At 39.3% G+C, this 16,882-nt stretch overlaps 1 protein-coding gene across 2 annotated transcripts in view; it reads left to right on the top strand.

The window, feature by feature from the left end:
* The window catches only part of TG (thyroglobulin), a 148,540-nt gene that overhangs the window by 33,671 nt on the left and 97,987 nt on the right, over positions 1–16,882 (top strand). For both annotated transcript variants that reach the window (XM_077781935.2, XM_085573965.1), the window contains 8 exons: positions 728–952; positions 5,643–5,792; positions 7,325–7,495; positions 10,091–10,213; positions 11,885–12,000; positions 12,639–12,747; positions 14,521–14,718; positions 16,674–16,841. In XM_077781935.2, the coding sequence (XP_077638061.2) occupies positions 728–952; positions 5,643–5,792; positions 7,325–7,495; positions 10,091–10,213; positions 11,885–12,000; positions 12,639–12,747; positions 14,521–14,718; positions 16,674–16,841 (1,260 nt within the window). The remainder of the gene's footprint in view (positions 1–727; positions 953–5,642; positions 5,793–7,324; positions 7,496–10,090; positions 10,214–11,884; positions 12,001–12,638; positions 12,748–14,520; positions 14,719–16,673; positions 16,842–16,882) is intronic.

Below are 16,882 nucleotides of genomic sequence, written 5' to 3' on the forward strand. Positions count from 1 at the left end.
CATGGGCAGGGACATCTTCAACTCAGTCAGGTTCCTCAGAGTCCCTTCCAATCTGACCTTGAACATTTCCAGGGATGGGGCATCTACTACTGCCTCTCTGGGCAACTTGGTCAAATGTTTCACCACCATTGCTGTAAAAAACTTCTTCTTATGTCTAATCTAAATTATATCTATTCTTAGTTATATCTTATCCAATAATCCATTGCCCCTGTGAATATTCAAGCAGTTTGCAGAAAGTGAATCAAAGTATATGTGTGTTTGGTTTTATATTCAACTTTATTTTTGAAAGTGTTCCTCTTTGAGGGAATTACCTTTTTGACCTCTCCATACTAAAAATTCCCTGTAGTACAGAAATAGCTTTTTGAGGGAATGATTGTATGGTTTCAGAAGAGCCAGAGCAGAGTCTGCTCTCTTTGTATAGTTATGGTACTATCATGTCCCACTAAGTTTCAACTTCCATTACCTGCTAAGGCAGCTCTGGGGCCTTCTGTTTGAGGTGGTTTTGGATGTATTTAAGCAGAGTAAAGACTGTAATTTTATAGATGCTGTACCGATAAATTATGATCTTCTGTTTGTTAACATGTTTGTATTATTGCATCTGCCTCTGTTTTAACTTCAACCCATCAGTTTCTGTGTGGTTATCCATTGCATTACCAAATAACAGTGTATCCATTATATTAGCCAAATGTCTTTCATGCTATTTTGTTGTATTTTTTTCCCACTTTAGAAAATGCAATTGTTGGGGAAAATCTCATTGGAGCATTTATAAAAGAGATTAAGGATGGTGTTTTCCTGCTGCATTTGGATTCCAAGCAGTTCATAGCAGATTCTGTCATTGATTTTCCTCGGGATGAAGAGTTTGATTTGTCTCCCCGTGTGCAGCTTGGATGTAGAAGTGGGTTTAGAAGAATTTCATCTCCTGGGAAAACAGGCCCTAATTCACAAGGATGTGGTAGGTCCCATTTTTAGCTTTCCATTCTTAGATGTTGTCAGGAGTCAGTATAAAGCTGAAATTAGAAAGTCATCAGTGAACCTGTGGTTAAAGTTCATATTTGAAAGGTGTGAGGCACTAATGTGAGAGAAATGGGAATTAGTGCTTTGCTTCCTGTTCAGTCCTTGTGTTGAACCAATGATTTGGAAATAGGCATCATGGCACTGACATTGTAGAGGAAATTTTGTAAACATTTTTGAGATTTTTGTAAACATTTTAGATCTGTCTGGTAGTAGAAGGTCATTCTGTAATGCACATGATCCTTAAAAGTGGATTTCACAAAGATAATGTAGCCAGAGCTTCAGATAATGATCCATTACCTGGAATAGAAACTTAGAGGCAGAAATGCCAAGAGTCCTGAGATTGTGAATTGCTGGGCCAAGTCCAGCCAGCTCAGCTTTTTTTGATGCTGGCCAACACCCAGACCTAACAGCACTTCTGTCCTCTTTTCTTCTTTCCTTCTGTTTAGTCTGCTTCCTTGGAAAAGGCTGCCTTTCTGCCAGTATACTGCTTAGGACTGCCAAACCTGCCTTTTCCACAGCTCCCTGTGGCTGTGCCAACCTGTCCTTGGCACCAGGTTGTGTTGCCAAAGTGTCTTTGCCTTGTTTCTATCAACACCAGCCTTCCTTCAGATCCTGGTTGTTCTTGTTGGCCAGCTGTTCTCAATGAGTCCATGTCTCATTTATGTCAGCTGGGGATGTATTCACTGTATCCAGCCTTTTTTAATCTAGGGAACAGAGGAGAGATGTACCACTTGGAAGAATAAGATAACAGAGGCAGGTTTTGGATAAGTTTTGTAATGGGAATGTTTTCAGATATTCATCACTTCATTGCTATGAAGCCCATCAGAATATGTGAAAAAAAAACTTATTTCCTTGCTTGGTGTGGTGTTTCTCTTTAAGCTCAGAGAGTTTCCTAATGCCTGGGTAAGGTAATCAAGTGATGAACACTTTTGAACAGCTGCAGTTTCCAGCCTGGACCTATAAGGGTAAATTGACTGCAGGTTCAGTTCATCTTCACAGTATGAAACACTTTAGATCTGGGTTATTTAAATGCATGCATGCATGCAAAAAAAAAAATTATTTCCCATTGAATCCAGAGCCCATAACAACATGCAGCTACTTAACAAGATATAGTGTTGTATTGCTTAAAGGTATCATTATTTTATAAGTAGAATCCATCACTTAGAGCAGAACTTAGAAAGAACTGGATCTTTCTGCCAAGTGCTGCCTGCCAGGCATAAACACCTCTAGGAAGCAGTGAATAAACTTGCCTTGTGAGTTAATTCATACATATTTGAACCAGCTAGCTATGGAAAATGTCACTCAGTAAAACAGACATCATAGATATGTGGCAAGGAGACAGTTTCTGCTCCAGTCTTTGACAGAGATTTCATATTCTAAGCTGCCATAGTGTAACTGCTGCTGGACATTGGTTTGTGTTGCAGGACTGCATAATTTATTCTGAACAGGGAACTTAGGAATTCACAATCTGGTTCTTCTAATATATATACACATATATATACACATATATATACATACATACATATATATACATACACATATATATACATACACACACACACACACACATATATATATATATATATATATATATATATATACACATATACATATATATATGGATATATCCTGCTCATTCATCCTGTCTGGGTCTGTCTCCCCACTAATACATCACCTGTTACTACAGAAAACAAATTTATGTGAGGGTGGCAGAGATTCTTTATTCTCTTCTCTTCTCTTTCCTGTTCTGTCTTGTTCTTGAAATAAGCATTGTGTTTTCAGATCCTGATCCTTTTGATTTTTTTGGTTTTATTTCATTGTCAATGTCATTGCTTTTCCTTCAGGAAGCTCAATAGCAACAGGTTTTTGGTGTTCTCAATAAGCTTAATATATTCATTAATATATGAACATGCAACTTACATGGATCTGCCTCTTTGTCTCTTGTATTTTCCTCACAGTCATCTGTTTATTTGCATCTATTGTTGTGTTGTTTCATGTTTTCCTACCTGTAAAATGGGTAACATTTCTTATATGTTAGTTTTTCTTATATGGCATTTTTTCTCAGTCTCAGCCTTACACTGAGTTATGCTATGTCACAGGTATCTATTAATACAATTCCTTAAGATCTGGGGGTAACAATACTATTTTAACTAAATTTTAACAGTAGAAAAGTCACTTTCTTTTGCTAATGTATGAGTTAAAATTAAGAGAGTTAGAAAATCTCTGGGGAGACTTTAGGAACATAACGCTTCTCCCCCATTTATTTCAGGAGAAAACCTAAGGGCTGTTTGTAAATTAGCTTTGTCTTATTATAATTTTTTATGCTAGTTATTTTTATTTAAAATGCTCGATGATTCTATAAGGTTTGCTTTAAACATAAAATAACCCAAATGAAAGGGCTAGATTTATAGCTGATTGCTCAAGAATTAATTTCTAATAATCTATTTCAAGAATCTGATATCCCAAAGTTTTCCAGTATCCCTGGAGGGAAGCAGGAGCAGGGCAAGCATTGGGCAGTGATCAGCTGGGACATGTTTTGAATTTGTTCAGTGTAGTGAGAGCTGAGGCTTTTGTGAAGGGCAATATCCCTGTGGATCACTTCAGAGAGCTGCTCCTTAGTCTGGATTTTGCAGCTTGTTCCCCTGGTACACAGAAGCCCAAGTCCAGTTAAAAGTGAAACCAGGTTCCAAATTTTATGTGCAGGAGCAAGGGGTTAAATTTATTTGGGATTTTTTTCTTATTTTTTTTCCCCCTGTTTTAGATTACACAGTTAGGTCCCACTTACCTTAGCTCTTAGATTTTGGTTGAAAGTTGTAGTTTCTTATGTTGTTAAAATGTATTAATGTTAATGCTTGAAAGAGGTACAATATAGTGGTTTGCCTCACTTGTAGGGTCAAACTGAACCTACAGGTGATTGTGTCAGCATGGCCTGTAGCTGAACTGATAGGTCCCTCCAAGAGTTATAGAGTCTAGAAAATGTGATTCTGCAACAGCATTTTTTACTGTTCTTTGTGCCCTTTTGTCAATCCAACATGTGAAATGAAAGGCAATTTTTCCTGCTCAAAATATGATAGGAGACACAAATGTTTCTTTCACATTGTGACTAAAACTATAAATAAATGGAGAATTCTTTGAAAAGCTTAATTTGTTTCTTTTTAAACTTTAATTGTTTAATTAGCCTCTTTATTCATTGCATTTTGTCTTCAATTTAGGCATGGATTTCTCATTTCACTTTAATTTCTACTGTTGTTCAGTGAGTGTTATTCTTTTCGCATGTGTTGGAAATTCTCTTTAAAACATATCAGACACTTGTGTATTAGATGATGGGTTTTTGAAAGGAGAATTCTGACTGATCCAGGATTTTTTTAATTCCCTAGTTTATTTTAGATCTGTGTTTTACCCAGAGAAATTGCCTTTGTGCGTACTAGGAGGAAAATTTCAGTCTCACAGTTGTATCCTCCCACAGGACCTTCCCACTGGAATATTTACAGATGATGAAGGAAGATATGATAATTTTCCTACTAGCTGTCTTTTTAGTCTATTATAATTTAGGTGGTCCCATGAGTTAAATTCATTTGCATTCTGGTGTGCTGGCCAGAACAGCAAATTCATCATATGGGTTGTAGTAAGAATGGCCAATATTCCATTGCTGTTTCTCTCTCTTGGTAGCTTAAACTTCTGTCAGGATGCAGGGCAAGAACAGAAATATAGTTTTGCACTTTGTCAAAGTCCCAAAATATACATTTGATAGTGTTTTGAAGGAAATCTACATCTGGGAAGCAGCTGTGAAATAACAAGCAAGGGTATTGTCCTGCAAATATGTCTGTGACTCTTCTGCTTTAATGTTCATTTGAATACTCTGGAGGAAAGAGAGTATTCCATTATATTCCAGAAGACAAAGAATTTTCTCTGTAATATGCAATAGGTCAGCTGGAAATATTGCTCCTGATTGTTTTGAAAATTATATAGATACAGGCTAAGACCATCACTAAGAACAACTTTTTGTTTTGTGTTTGGGTTGTCATGTGCACAGCTAGTGGCTTTTAATCCAGCCCTTACTGTTTAGTTTGGAAGTGCTTAACAAAAATTTCTTTACCAGGAATTCTGAATAAAAGTATTACCATATGGTGGGTTTCTGTATGATAGTTTTGGAGTTTCTGCTCCTCAGAACATTCCTGTTTCTGTTTGTAATGTTAGAAGTTACTATTCTTGTATCTTGTCTTCCTTTGTTTTCTTTCACAACTTGTCCACCTGCATTATCTTATTACAAATGGATTTGACAAGCTGGAAATCAGGCCTGGACTTGGCATTTCCAAAGAGCTTAATGTGCTCTAATTCTAAAGAAGAGATCTTGGGTGATCTGAGAAAACATACCACAACCTATATTCCTGTCATTGATGAGTTTAATGATCACTTAAAGAGTGTTTAGTTTGTTATACTACTTAGAAATACATATATGAAGAGCTTGAAGCCTATGGCAAATCTATCAGCATTATAAATATATATATATATATATATATATATATATATATATATATATATATATTTTATATATACCCACACATGTGTGCAAATGCCAGAAGTGGTTGAATTCCAAAGCAGTAATAAGGTGATTGTTCTCTCTGCAGTTGTTTGTCCTCCAGGCAGTTATTTCCAGGACGATGAATGCATTCCCTGCCCTCTTGGCTACTATCAGTATCAGACAGGACATTCCTTCTGTATCAAGTGTCCTGTGGGCAAAACTACCAACTCCTATGGGGCAACCAGTGCTGATCACTGTAAGTTGAATTCATTTTTTCCATATCCTTTATTTTCTGTCTTAAAATATATAATGATTTTTAAAATTAATTTCTAAGATTTTTTAAAAAAAATTAATCCTCCCTCTGGGGGTTTTTGGATGGATATGATCCCTTCTGCATACATTCAAAAGCATTTTACAAAGTACAAACTGTCTGGTTTTTTGACCAAAAATGCATGAGAAACAAGTGGTCAGTCTCATCCAGGATGTTGTGGTTCCTCTAGACATGTTCACTGTCCTCAGGAATGGTATCTGGGTGTTCAGTATCAGTAAGAAACTTCTTATGAAGTAAATTTATTGTCATTTTCATGAACACTAAAATAAAACACTAAAGTCTTGTTTTATGCTGCTCTTTCCCCTGCAAATATAAACACTTCTCACAAAGCAACTATTGAAATGTTCACTAAAGCTGGTGAATTCATTTTAAATGATTTGTTTTTATTCATGCAGTTCTATACAGAAAATCAGTTATTAGGTCCAAATTCAGTTTTGTCTACCAAATTATCTTATTTAAAATAAGATATAAATAAGAGTAACAATACTGGGCTTCTTGGGAAGTGTCATTAAGTATATGGTCTACTTTGTTCTCTTTCAGCCTATTTATTCTTTTAGGTGGGATAAACCTCCCATTTTTATTGTAATGTACCCCAATATCAATTAGCTTTTGCCTACAGTTATTCTTCTTTTCCATGTGTGTTCCCTGGGTATGTATTGGACTTGTATACTTAAGAGTTTGCTCCTTAGGGTTTAAAAATTTGCACTTGCAATTTTTTTTACTAAACCTACTCCCTACCTGGTTTCCACTTGACCTTTGTGCTGCACCTCAATGCCAGCCCCCTCCAAAAGGCCAGGTTACACATTACCTTCCTCCTTTCTTTCAGTCCCTGCTGTCTCCTTGCAGAGTCTGAAGAGTTTTCCTGAGTTTATTGGTGTGATAGATCTTCTCGTTGCTCACAGCATTCCACAGATGCACTGCAGCAGTCACTGAACAAACCCGTATGAAAGTACAGCTCCTTCTCTCCACTTTGCTTTACAATACTGGAAACAGAGCAAGAGAGATTGGTGCATGACAGAGAATCCAAAAAATGTTTGAAACACAAATTGAAGTAGCAACAAAGCAGTGAGACTACCATGTTTCAGAGTGTGCAAATACTGTGCAAATCTTGTCTTAATTTTCAGTGAAGTCTCTGCTGTGCTGAGGAGACTTTTGTCCCACTGCATTGACATGACCAATGGCTGTACAGGAGGTTGCCTCTGAACATCAGAAAATGTTTTTTGCTGTGAGGACAACCAAGCATTGGCCCAGGTTGCCCAGGGAGGCTCTGGAGTCCTTGGAGATGGGCAAAAGCCATCTGGAGAGGGTCCTGCACAGCCAGCCCTAGGTGGCCCTACCTGAGCAGGGGACTCTGACCTTACAGCCTCCAGAGGTCCTGTCCAGCCTCTGATTTCTGTGAAACCCAGTGACAGCATTGTCAAAGAGCCTTTTTTCCTTCCCCTGCTCCCCTGTTCCAGGTGTCACTCCCTGCCAGGGCGGTGGGCAGGGCCTGCAGTGTGATGGAGAAGGTCAGTACAGCTCTTCCCAGCAGGACCCTGGCACCCAGAAATCCTTCTGCGTCGACAGCTTTGGAGCAGCCCTGGACTGGACTGAAACAGAGGATCTCCTTACAGATGAGCAGTGCTTGGGTAAGTGGCAGAAGGATATTTTGGACATGTTTTGACCCCACATTGGTGAAACTTCCTTAAGAAGAGACTAAGCACTCCACAGCTTATGGGGATTCACTGTCCCATAGTTATTCACTTTCTCATACTTGTGGCCTCTGCCTTAAGCCACATTCCTCCTTCTTTTTGCATTTCTTGACTACACTGGGGAAGTTTTTTCTGGTAGGGAAGAGAGAGAAGCAGGTTTCCTGCACTCTCAGATGGCTGCCAGCTTTTGATGTGTGCTGACCTTGTGCTCTCTGCTTGGAAATCTAAAACAATAATGAGAGGCCTAATGAGAAAGAAGCAGAATTATTAATTTCTTTGTAGACTTATCCCTCATCTGTGTATTCATGGGAAATAGAATATTTTTAGCAATGATCTCACACCACAACATAACATCACCCTCTGGGCCCCTGCTGTAAGGTATTTGACTTGGGGAACATATCCTAGCAGGCTGGAGGAGGTTACTTCTGCTTGAATACAGCTGCAAAATGCTGTTTTTCAAGGATGAAAAACTTGAAAAAACAAAGAAAGTCATCGATCAAACAGTCCCCAGACTGCCTGCAGTAAGGTCTAATTACACCTCTCAGCCTCAAAGCTTTTGCTTTCCCCAGAAGTTCTTATATGCTCATCATATGATTGGTATTGAATTTAATGGAATATTCTGTTTAGAAACTTTTGTGATGGTGTGCTTTGAATTAGACAATGTCTTATGACAAGTGTAATCAGTGGAAGGAGTGTGAAAAGTAAAGTCCTCAGTTGTGAAGAGGTTGCAAAACTATCTTCAGTTAAAATAACTTTTTTTCCTCTGAGCATACTCAGAGACTGATCACAGTTATGAAAATGAGGTGACAGCCTCTGTTGCTTTCAATTACAGGGTTGTTGGGATCCTTCTCTGCAGAAAGGACTTGGGATCTTAATTCTCCTATTACCATGAGCCTTTCTGCTTGGGCATTTCTGACTCTGTGTAGGATGGAGCAGTTGTAGATATTTGTGCTTGGTTTTTGTGGGTCATGCTAGAAGATGTCACTACAAATATTTATGACTGTTGAAAATTCATTTATCACTGTTTATAAGCACAGCAACAATGTGTCATGGAATCACAGAATGGCTTGGGTTGGAAGGGATCTTAAAGATCCTCTACTTCCAGCCCCCTGCCATGGTCAGGGATAATGTGGTGTGCTCACTCAGATGTGCTGGTGCATCAGCCCGTGGGCACACTGTGCCCAAGCCCCTGCTAATACAGGGAGTAGCAGCCTCAGAAGGGTGGTGGTGGCACTGTGTGTCCTCTCACCAGCCTGTAATCCTCTGCAGGGCACAGAGAGGGCCAAACCCTCTGGATCCTGGATTAAATTCCTCACCCCATTTACTGACCTTTGGGGTCTGCATGTCTGGAGCCCATGAGCTTTTCCCAGTGTGTGAACATTGCTGCTTGTCAGACTCCTCATGCAAAGGCAGGTCCAGTGTAGAGGGAGCAGATAAAAGGGTTTGGTCAGAAAAGTGACAGTCAGGTGTGAAAAGTGGAATGGAGGAGTAATAAAGCAGCGTGTAGGACATACTAACTTGGATAGAGCCTTGGGCCTGAAGTCAGTGGATGTGCTGGGAAGTTTTTTCTTTTCTTTTCACAAATGGAACAGGACTGCTGGGGCATATTCCTTGAGCTTTTATTGCAGCATCAGCCTCATTGCATGGTTGAAATAATAGAAAGATGCTGGCTCATGTACAGCCAGAAGTAGCCAAAGATTTCTTTGTTACAGAGCATTTTAAAAACTTTTTAGCCAATAGCATATTGCTAAAGCTTACAGACAGTTGTTCCAGCCAATTACTAAAAGCACATGTACACCTGCTTCACACAATGCTTGCTGGTATGCCTTCTATTAACAGTACACAATACACCATTTTTCAGCTTAAAACCTTCTACTATCTTGCTAAGCATATTTTCCTGCAGTCTTCAGGTCTGTCTCAGCCAAGCCTAAAACTCAAGGTATTATTTAATGTCCTTGCTTGCTGTAACTATTGTAACCTTTTCTACTTTCAAACTTTGCAGCTGCAGCTAGTTCTAATTTCTCTGCCCTTTCTGTTTCTAAGGCCTGCTTTCCCCAGCTTTCTGAAAATCTTCTTATCTTTACTATTTCCCACAGTGGAGATCAGGCTGTTGTGTTTCTGGATTTCCTGTCTAACCAAGTGTTGTTGGAGCTGGCTCTTGTTTCTGGGACTGATTTGGACAAAGTTGGTTCTCCCTTTGACTCAATAGCTGGTTCAGTGCATGAACAAGTAATGAGAGATGGCAGGTCTGCTGCTGGGAGAAAAGCCTCACTGGAAAGTAAAATCCCAGCCCACTCCTGGATAACTGGCTTTTAAAACATCTTGTGACATTTTTTATTTCAAAGCAGAAATTCTACCCTCACACCAGCTGTCTCCTGCATTATCTGTGAGGTTATGGTACATCATTTAATGAGCAAACCTCTTTCCCCACAGAATTCCTCAAGCTTAATTTCTACTTTAAGTCTTTGTCTGTTTGCAGCATGGAAACTGATAATACTACTTGATTGGGGTTTTTTGTTGTCTTTCTTTTAGTGCTCAGAAAATTTGAAAGAGCTCCCGCCTCTAGGCTGATTTATGGATCAGAAGAAGCTCAAATTCTTCAGTCTCAGTCATTTAAGGGAGACCTGCAAAGTACATATTTTCAGTGCATTTCAGGTGAGAAAACTGAGAAAAGCTTTAGAGGTGACACTAACAATTGTGGAAAATAATATTTTCCTATGATGAGTTTATAGTTAAGTTCCCGGATGGACTATATGTTCTGCAGTTTGTCACAAATTCACTACAAGATATTTACAACTTTTGGTGACATTGGTTCAGGGAAGAGATTGTTGTTTCTTTCAGAAAGAAGTCTTCTGACTTTACATACTACTTCAGACAAATCATCTGACTTTAAAGCCAGTTGGCGTAGCTTGCAATACGAATGAGAACTGAGATTTAAACCAGGAAACCTTCATCAGACTGTGCAGATGTGCAGATAAAAGAAGAATTAGGTATTCAGGACATATGAAAAGTCACCTTTTACCTCTTCATAAATTACCTGATTGGCACATGAAATAGGAATAATTATCCTTGCTTACGTCTGAAGGGCATTATGAGGAGTTCAGAGATATTCCTCTGCCAAGTCTTGCAGTTTATATACTATATTGCATCTGGTCTAAGTTGGTTCAGAATTGCCTAAAACCCAGAGGAATCACACACTACTTTCAGGGTGATTTGAGTCAGTCTCACCTGTGTCTCCTAAAGCTCAGGCTGTGAAAGGAGACAGAGGGATATGTTCAAAATAATGACAAATATATCCAAAATTCTGACAAATCAGTGGCTTTGTGTCGCATGCCATGGTTTAGTTGGAGCAATCACCTTTTATGCTAAGAAGTGAATATGTGAAGTCTTTTACTACAAGAATGATTTTCCAGCACAAACTCATCCTGGCTGTACACTGTAAGATTTCTTGCACCTTCCCATGAAAATGGAGACCTTCAAAAGCAAGACACTGAACTGAGAGAGCCTGAGAATAAACCTGGGGAGGATATCATGCCCCTTTGCCAACCAGTCTGGTTCCATCTCTCTCACAGCTGTATTTTCTTTATAAGTTATGTAAATAAGTGGCAGCATAACTTCAAAATATTACTGCTAAAGTTCTCATTGAGGAGTGAGGGTTAATCTTTCCCTCCCAAAGTCCTTGTAAGGTCAGATAGCTCAACTTAATTTCAACTGATGCTTTGATCTAAGTTGGTTGATTTTATGCTAAAGATTTGGAAAGTGTTTCACCTGGGCTGGGGGCAGAGATGTGGGAGGAAGTTAATGGTGAATGTGTAAGGGCAGAAATATCTCCAACCCCTCCTAAATCTGGAGGGGATGGCTCTTTCTCCCTTACAGTGGCCAGAGGGTGGCTGCAGGAGCAGCCAGCATGATTGAAGAATTTGAAATTTGATGTTTCCCTCCTTCCAATCACTCTGATACCTGTCACAACCTCCTTACCATGGGGTTACTGTATTAGGCAGATGTGATGTGCAGGCAAAGTGGTTCATGAGAGTCCTGCCTCAGGCAAAATTATCCAGCAGACTTCAAATATTTGGGTGTGTGGTCAGACTTCTCTCAGCTGTTTATATCATCAGGTAATGAACAACTTTCTGTGTTAATTCAATTCAATTTAAAGTCCTTAATTCTCTATTAAAATAATTGAGTACTAAAGTTCATTTGGCTAATTAAATTAATGTCTAAGAGACATAAGGAAATCTACATAGATAGTAGTAAGGAGTGGAATTTGTAGCAATCATTTTGCATATGAAGTGCTAGGAAACCTAAAATTTCCTTCCTGTGTTTCAGGCTGTGAGAGGGAAGATGCCTGTGGCTTTGCAACTGTAACTCCTGCTGGTACTGAAGTGCTCTGTGAATTATACAGTGGTGCTGAAGCCAACTTCAACTGCACCACCTCTGGATTGGTACGAGTGATCATATTTAAAAATATACTTTTATCATAGGGTTGTGTGTTCAATGTGAGTAGACAAGATCACAGAAGAAAGGCAGGCTGTCACCTGACCCCTTGGACATTGCTCTTGCCTATGGCAGTGATAAATCCCTGCAAGTTGGTAAAGAAGCTACACCCAGATATTTCCAAAAATGACATCTGAATACCTCAATGTTTTAAACATTACACAGCACTGTTGTCCCTAAAACATGCTGAGCACCTGCAGATAGGATATCAGGTTGGTTTAAAAAGAGGGTTAATCTGGATCACCCAAACTCAAAGTAGCCAGGTTGGTAATCAGGTCACCTGAAACAATCCTATTTTCTGAATTCCTTCCTCTAGCCCAGGATTTGAGCTATGTGCTCTTTATCACTGTACTGTTTTCCTATTCACTACTTTAAACAGCAATATAGCATTGAGGAGCTGAGATCTCAGTTTGATAGTGTAAAAATTGTCTGTATGAGAAAGAATAAAAAATGTCCACATGGAGTTGTGCTGTGATAACCTTTATGTTGCTCATTGCTCCCTATGAGTTTCTTAATAAAGAAAATGTATTTTAGGAGAGGAAATCCATTAGGTGGTATTTATTTTGCTTGCTGTTTTCTGTCTCAGGTGCAAGGTGTCTTGGGGAACCCTGCTGCCACTGGCATCAGTGGCCTCAGCTGCTTGCTGCGTGTCAGGAACCCAGAGGGAGATGCACTGATGGTCTTTTTGAAGAGAGGTACCAGATGAGGATCACTCACCTAAATCTGACTCTGTGTCCAAGCTGGTAGTTACTTCTGTAGAGGATCAGGACTAAATCTGGGAGCATCTTTGTTTAAGAAGACACAATACTTTAAAGAGCTCAACATTTAGTGACAGTCCAGAAGCTTCAGCAAATCTTTCATTCATATCTTGTTCCCTAGAAATTAGGAATACTTTTGTAAGCCATTTTGATGCTTTTTGCAGCAACTAGTCTCACAAAAACTCAAAATCTATCCAATATATTTTTTGTTCTGTTCTATTATGACTTTTCTTGATGCCTTGTGAAGGCTGACCTAGAACAGAGGCTAGAGAGAGTTAAAGAATAAAGTAGGGATTTATTAAAAGGCCTCAATGGATACTCCTTGGGCAGCACAAAAGCTCAGCCAGGGCTACACCCAAGATGAATCCAAAATGGTCACAAAATACACAACCAGTCACAAGGTCTCACACTTTTATAAGTTATGGTCCATTTGTATATTGGAGTTAATTGTCCATTTACAGCTTTAGATTATGATGTTCCATCCTTCTGGTTTTTCTCTCTTCATTCTGCTGTTGTTTATTCTCTTGGGCCTGAAATTTGGATCATTTGTCCTTGATCCCCAACTAAAAAAGGAATTGTTTTGTCTACCTAATTTGTTCACCATCCCTTAATACAAAGCTCAGAACTACACACTAAAGCAGTGCAGAATCTGAAAAATATAAAAGCTAAAACCTAAGGCATCATTCCCCCCCTTTAGAGGCTACACAAGACCTTTACCTTACCGAGTCTTTATTCTAAATATCTACTAATAATAGGTATTTAATAACAGGTAAGTATCTAACAATAGTAAATAACTATTAATAGAAACATTTAATAATTAATATCTAACAACAGGTAAGTATATAATAGTAAATAAACATCTAATACTAACCAGTTTGCTATTTGAACATTTAAAGCATTATTAATGACCACCCTGTACATAATTTAAGTTCACTTTACTTTTGATTGTGAATTTTTCTAGTAATATACCAGCCAAGAAGTAAATTGCTCTCCATGAATCCCAAAACATTTCAGCTGAACTAATGAATGCATGAGACAAATTTTGTTTATTTACGTATTGATTCATTTATGGCCTGAGTGTGGCTGATAGCAGCATATCCATTGTGTGTCCAGCTTTAAGTGTCATGTCAAACTGGAAGAAAAATAACCAAATGCTGCATGGTTTGAGTCAAATGTCTCTGCTCTGACCATGTTGTTTGTATTTCTATCCAAACCACTGAGTCACAATTTATTAATATTAATAAAAAATATCTAAGTCTCACTTGAAAATAAATCAAGTCCCCTGAGCTTGTTGTGCTAGGTGTAATCTTGTTAATTCCAGATCTGTTCTAGTTTTCTAGATCCAAAATTCTATGAACCATGCCCTCCGAGTTAGCAGAAGTCTTAATTGCAGATGCAGTTATGCTGGCCATATGACACATTTTACTTTTTAACTGAGATAAATTTGTTTCAATTTTATCTGGGAGTTACTAACAGTATAACTGACTGCTTGAAGGTGAAATATTACCAACCTTACTGCATAGATCAGTTTAGGAGCTCTTTGTTGGCTGTCCTTTACAACCAGCTACTCAGGAATAATTCCACCACATCATTTGATGATCTTATCTTGCTTTTGAAACTCAAAATCCAGAAAAAGACTTTTAAAACTGAATTTCGATCATAATATTCCTTGAGCTCCCCTTGAGCTCCTTTCTCTTTGTGTGTGCCCAGGACGGGGATTCCTCTCCTCTGGACCCCAGGCCCTCGAGAGGACTGGCTTCCAGAACGTTCTGTCCGGCGTGCTCCGCTCCCTGGCGCTGCCGGCAGCCGGCTCGTCGCCGACTGACGCCGGGCTGCTCTGCAGGCAGGAGTGCAGCCGCGACTCCTGCTGCGCCGGCTTCGTCCTGAGCCAGCTCCTGCTGGATGGAGGTACTGCTGCCTGCCCAGGACAGTCCTGCAGCAGGAAACCCGTGTGAACGGGTCACAGTCATTGCTGGACAGTTCACCCACCTTTGCATCATACCTGTGTGTGCAGCCCGTCTCTACATCACTGACTTTTCTTTAGTGTTGTGGAGGTTTGAGTAATGCCCGAGACTTGGGCTGGAGCAGTAAAGACCTGAGGTGACAACCTGCTCTTGGAACAAAATGGGCATTTTGAAGGGAAAAGCCTGCCAGGGTTCCAGCGGTGTTTGGGCAATGCTCTTGGGAACATGGTGTGACTCTGTGCAGGGCCAGGAATTGGACTCAGGGTCCTTGTGGGTCTCTTCCAACTCAGCCTGTTCCCTGTGTGTGTGACATCTGGATGAGACACATTGTTCTGAAAACACCTCTCTCCATACATGGCACAGCTTGGTTACCAGAAGCTGGTGCCTTTCAACTGATGCAGGAACTAAGAAGGTGCCTCCAGACAGAGTACTTCTGGTGCAAATGAAAATCAACTTTCTTTTAACAGCAGGAAAAAAGAATGCTAGACAGAATTATATTATTGCACACAGAAATGCTAAAATCTCCCAGGTCTGATGTCTATCTAGGAGAAAAAGTGATAGTGGGATGGATGGAGTCTGGCAGAGGTGGGACTTTGATACAACCAAAAATTAGATTTAGATCTAATCTTAATTCTTAGATTTTTGCTAACAAGTTCAAGCACTTTATGCCAGTGCTTACTTTTGCAGTTTAGTTTCAAGCTTACACAGTATTGAGTTTCCTCCTGGAGATGCATTTCCTATAGGAAATGTGAAATTTTAAATGACATGACTCAAGGATTTAAAGACAAGCTCTGTCAAAAGCCAGGAGTTGGACTTGATGATTCTTGTGTATCTTTTCCAACTCAGGATATTCTATGATTCCTTGAAATCCAGGCATGTGCTGGTGGCTGCTATGTGACAAGCACTTCTCCAGTTTGGAGTGGAAACCGATCCTAGATTTAAGAATACCTGTGAAAATCTGTCACAAATGATCTGTGAAGGTTTTCAAGAAAATATTTCCAGAAAATTATTCTCTGTTTTGGTTTTTTGTTTGTTTGTTTGTTTTGTTTTGTTACAGTATTTTAGATGATATTGTAAAGTCCATTTCTCTATACATTTACCATCAAATTTTGGGTTCTCTATATTTTTGGTTGGGGTGACTATTTGTATCAGTTCTACAGATAAATGCATTACTTGGACTGGCATTTTGCTTAAAAAGAAAGAAAAAAGAAGGAAAAGGTAGCATATTCAATATCTTATGTACCTAGTCCATAAAAACAATCTGGAGAGGGCATTGTGGAACCTTAGAAATGCCTGAGCTGTGACACCAAGTGCAAAGCAAGAACTGAGTATTGTCTAGAAGTTGTGGTAACTTCTAGATTGATGCCAGAACATGAGGCCTTAAACACTCTGGTCCCCCAGCTCACATCACAGTGCTGGGGAGACTCAGACCTGGGATGAAATCAGGCACCAGCTGAGGAAACTATTGCAGTGAATATATATAAGTGTTTTTTTTTTTTTTTTTTTTTTTTGTTCAGAACCTGAGATTTTAAGACCATCAAAGGATTGGATGTGTCTCTGTGGTGCTATGAAGTGCTGAGAACATTGTTGGGTATTATCAGATAATAGTAATATTTTATTAGGTGATAATAGTATGTGCCTGAAATCCCTGAAAAACAGGCTATAAGTGTTTAGTTTGGATATGAGTAGCTAACCTTAGAATTCAAATTTGAACATATGATTCTAATTTGCTTATTTAGTTGTTGGTTTTTTTTTTTTTTTTTGTAGCAATACTGAAGGGTACCTCTCTCAGTGACACAGGTGCATGTGGAACTTAGATAAAGTACTGGGGGGCTTGGGTAGGTTTAAATCATTGCTGCAGTGATGCAGCTGTGTTTGTCCTGTTTTTCCTGCTCCCAGGTACCATTCTGTGCAGCTTGCTGAGCTCCCCAGACGTGCTGATCTGCAATGCCAAAGGCTGGAGTCCAGCACCAGCCTCAGCCATGGGGGAGATGTGTAAAGGTGTGAGCTATGATGAGAAGGACAAGAGGTTTTCCTTCACCCTGGGAGGACAAGTGTTCAGTGGAAGTAAGTGAATTACCTCAATTTACATCAGTTCTCCTTAATAA

Source organism: Lonchura striata, chromosome 2 (genome assembly GCF_050655825.1).
Source record: "Lonchura striata isolate lonStrDom1 chromosome 2, ASM5065582v1, whole genome shotgun sequence".
Classification (NCBI taxonomy): Eukaryota; Metazoa; Chordata; class Aves; order Passeriformes; family Estrildidae; genus Lonchura; species Lonchura striata.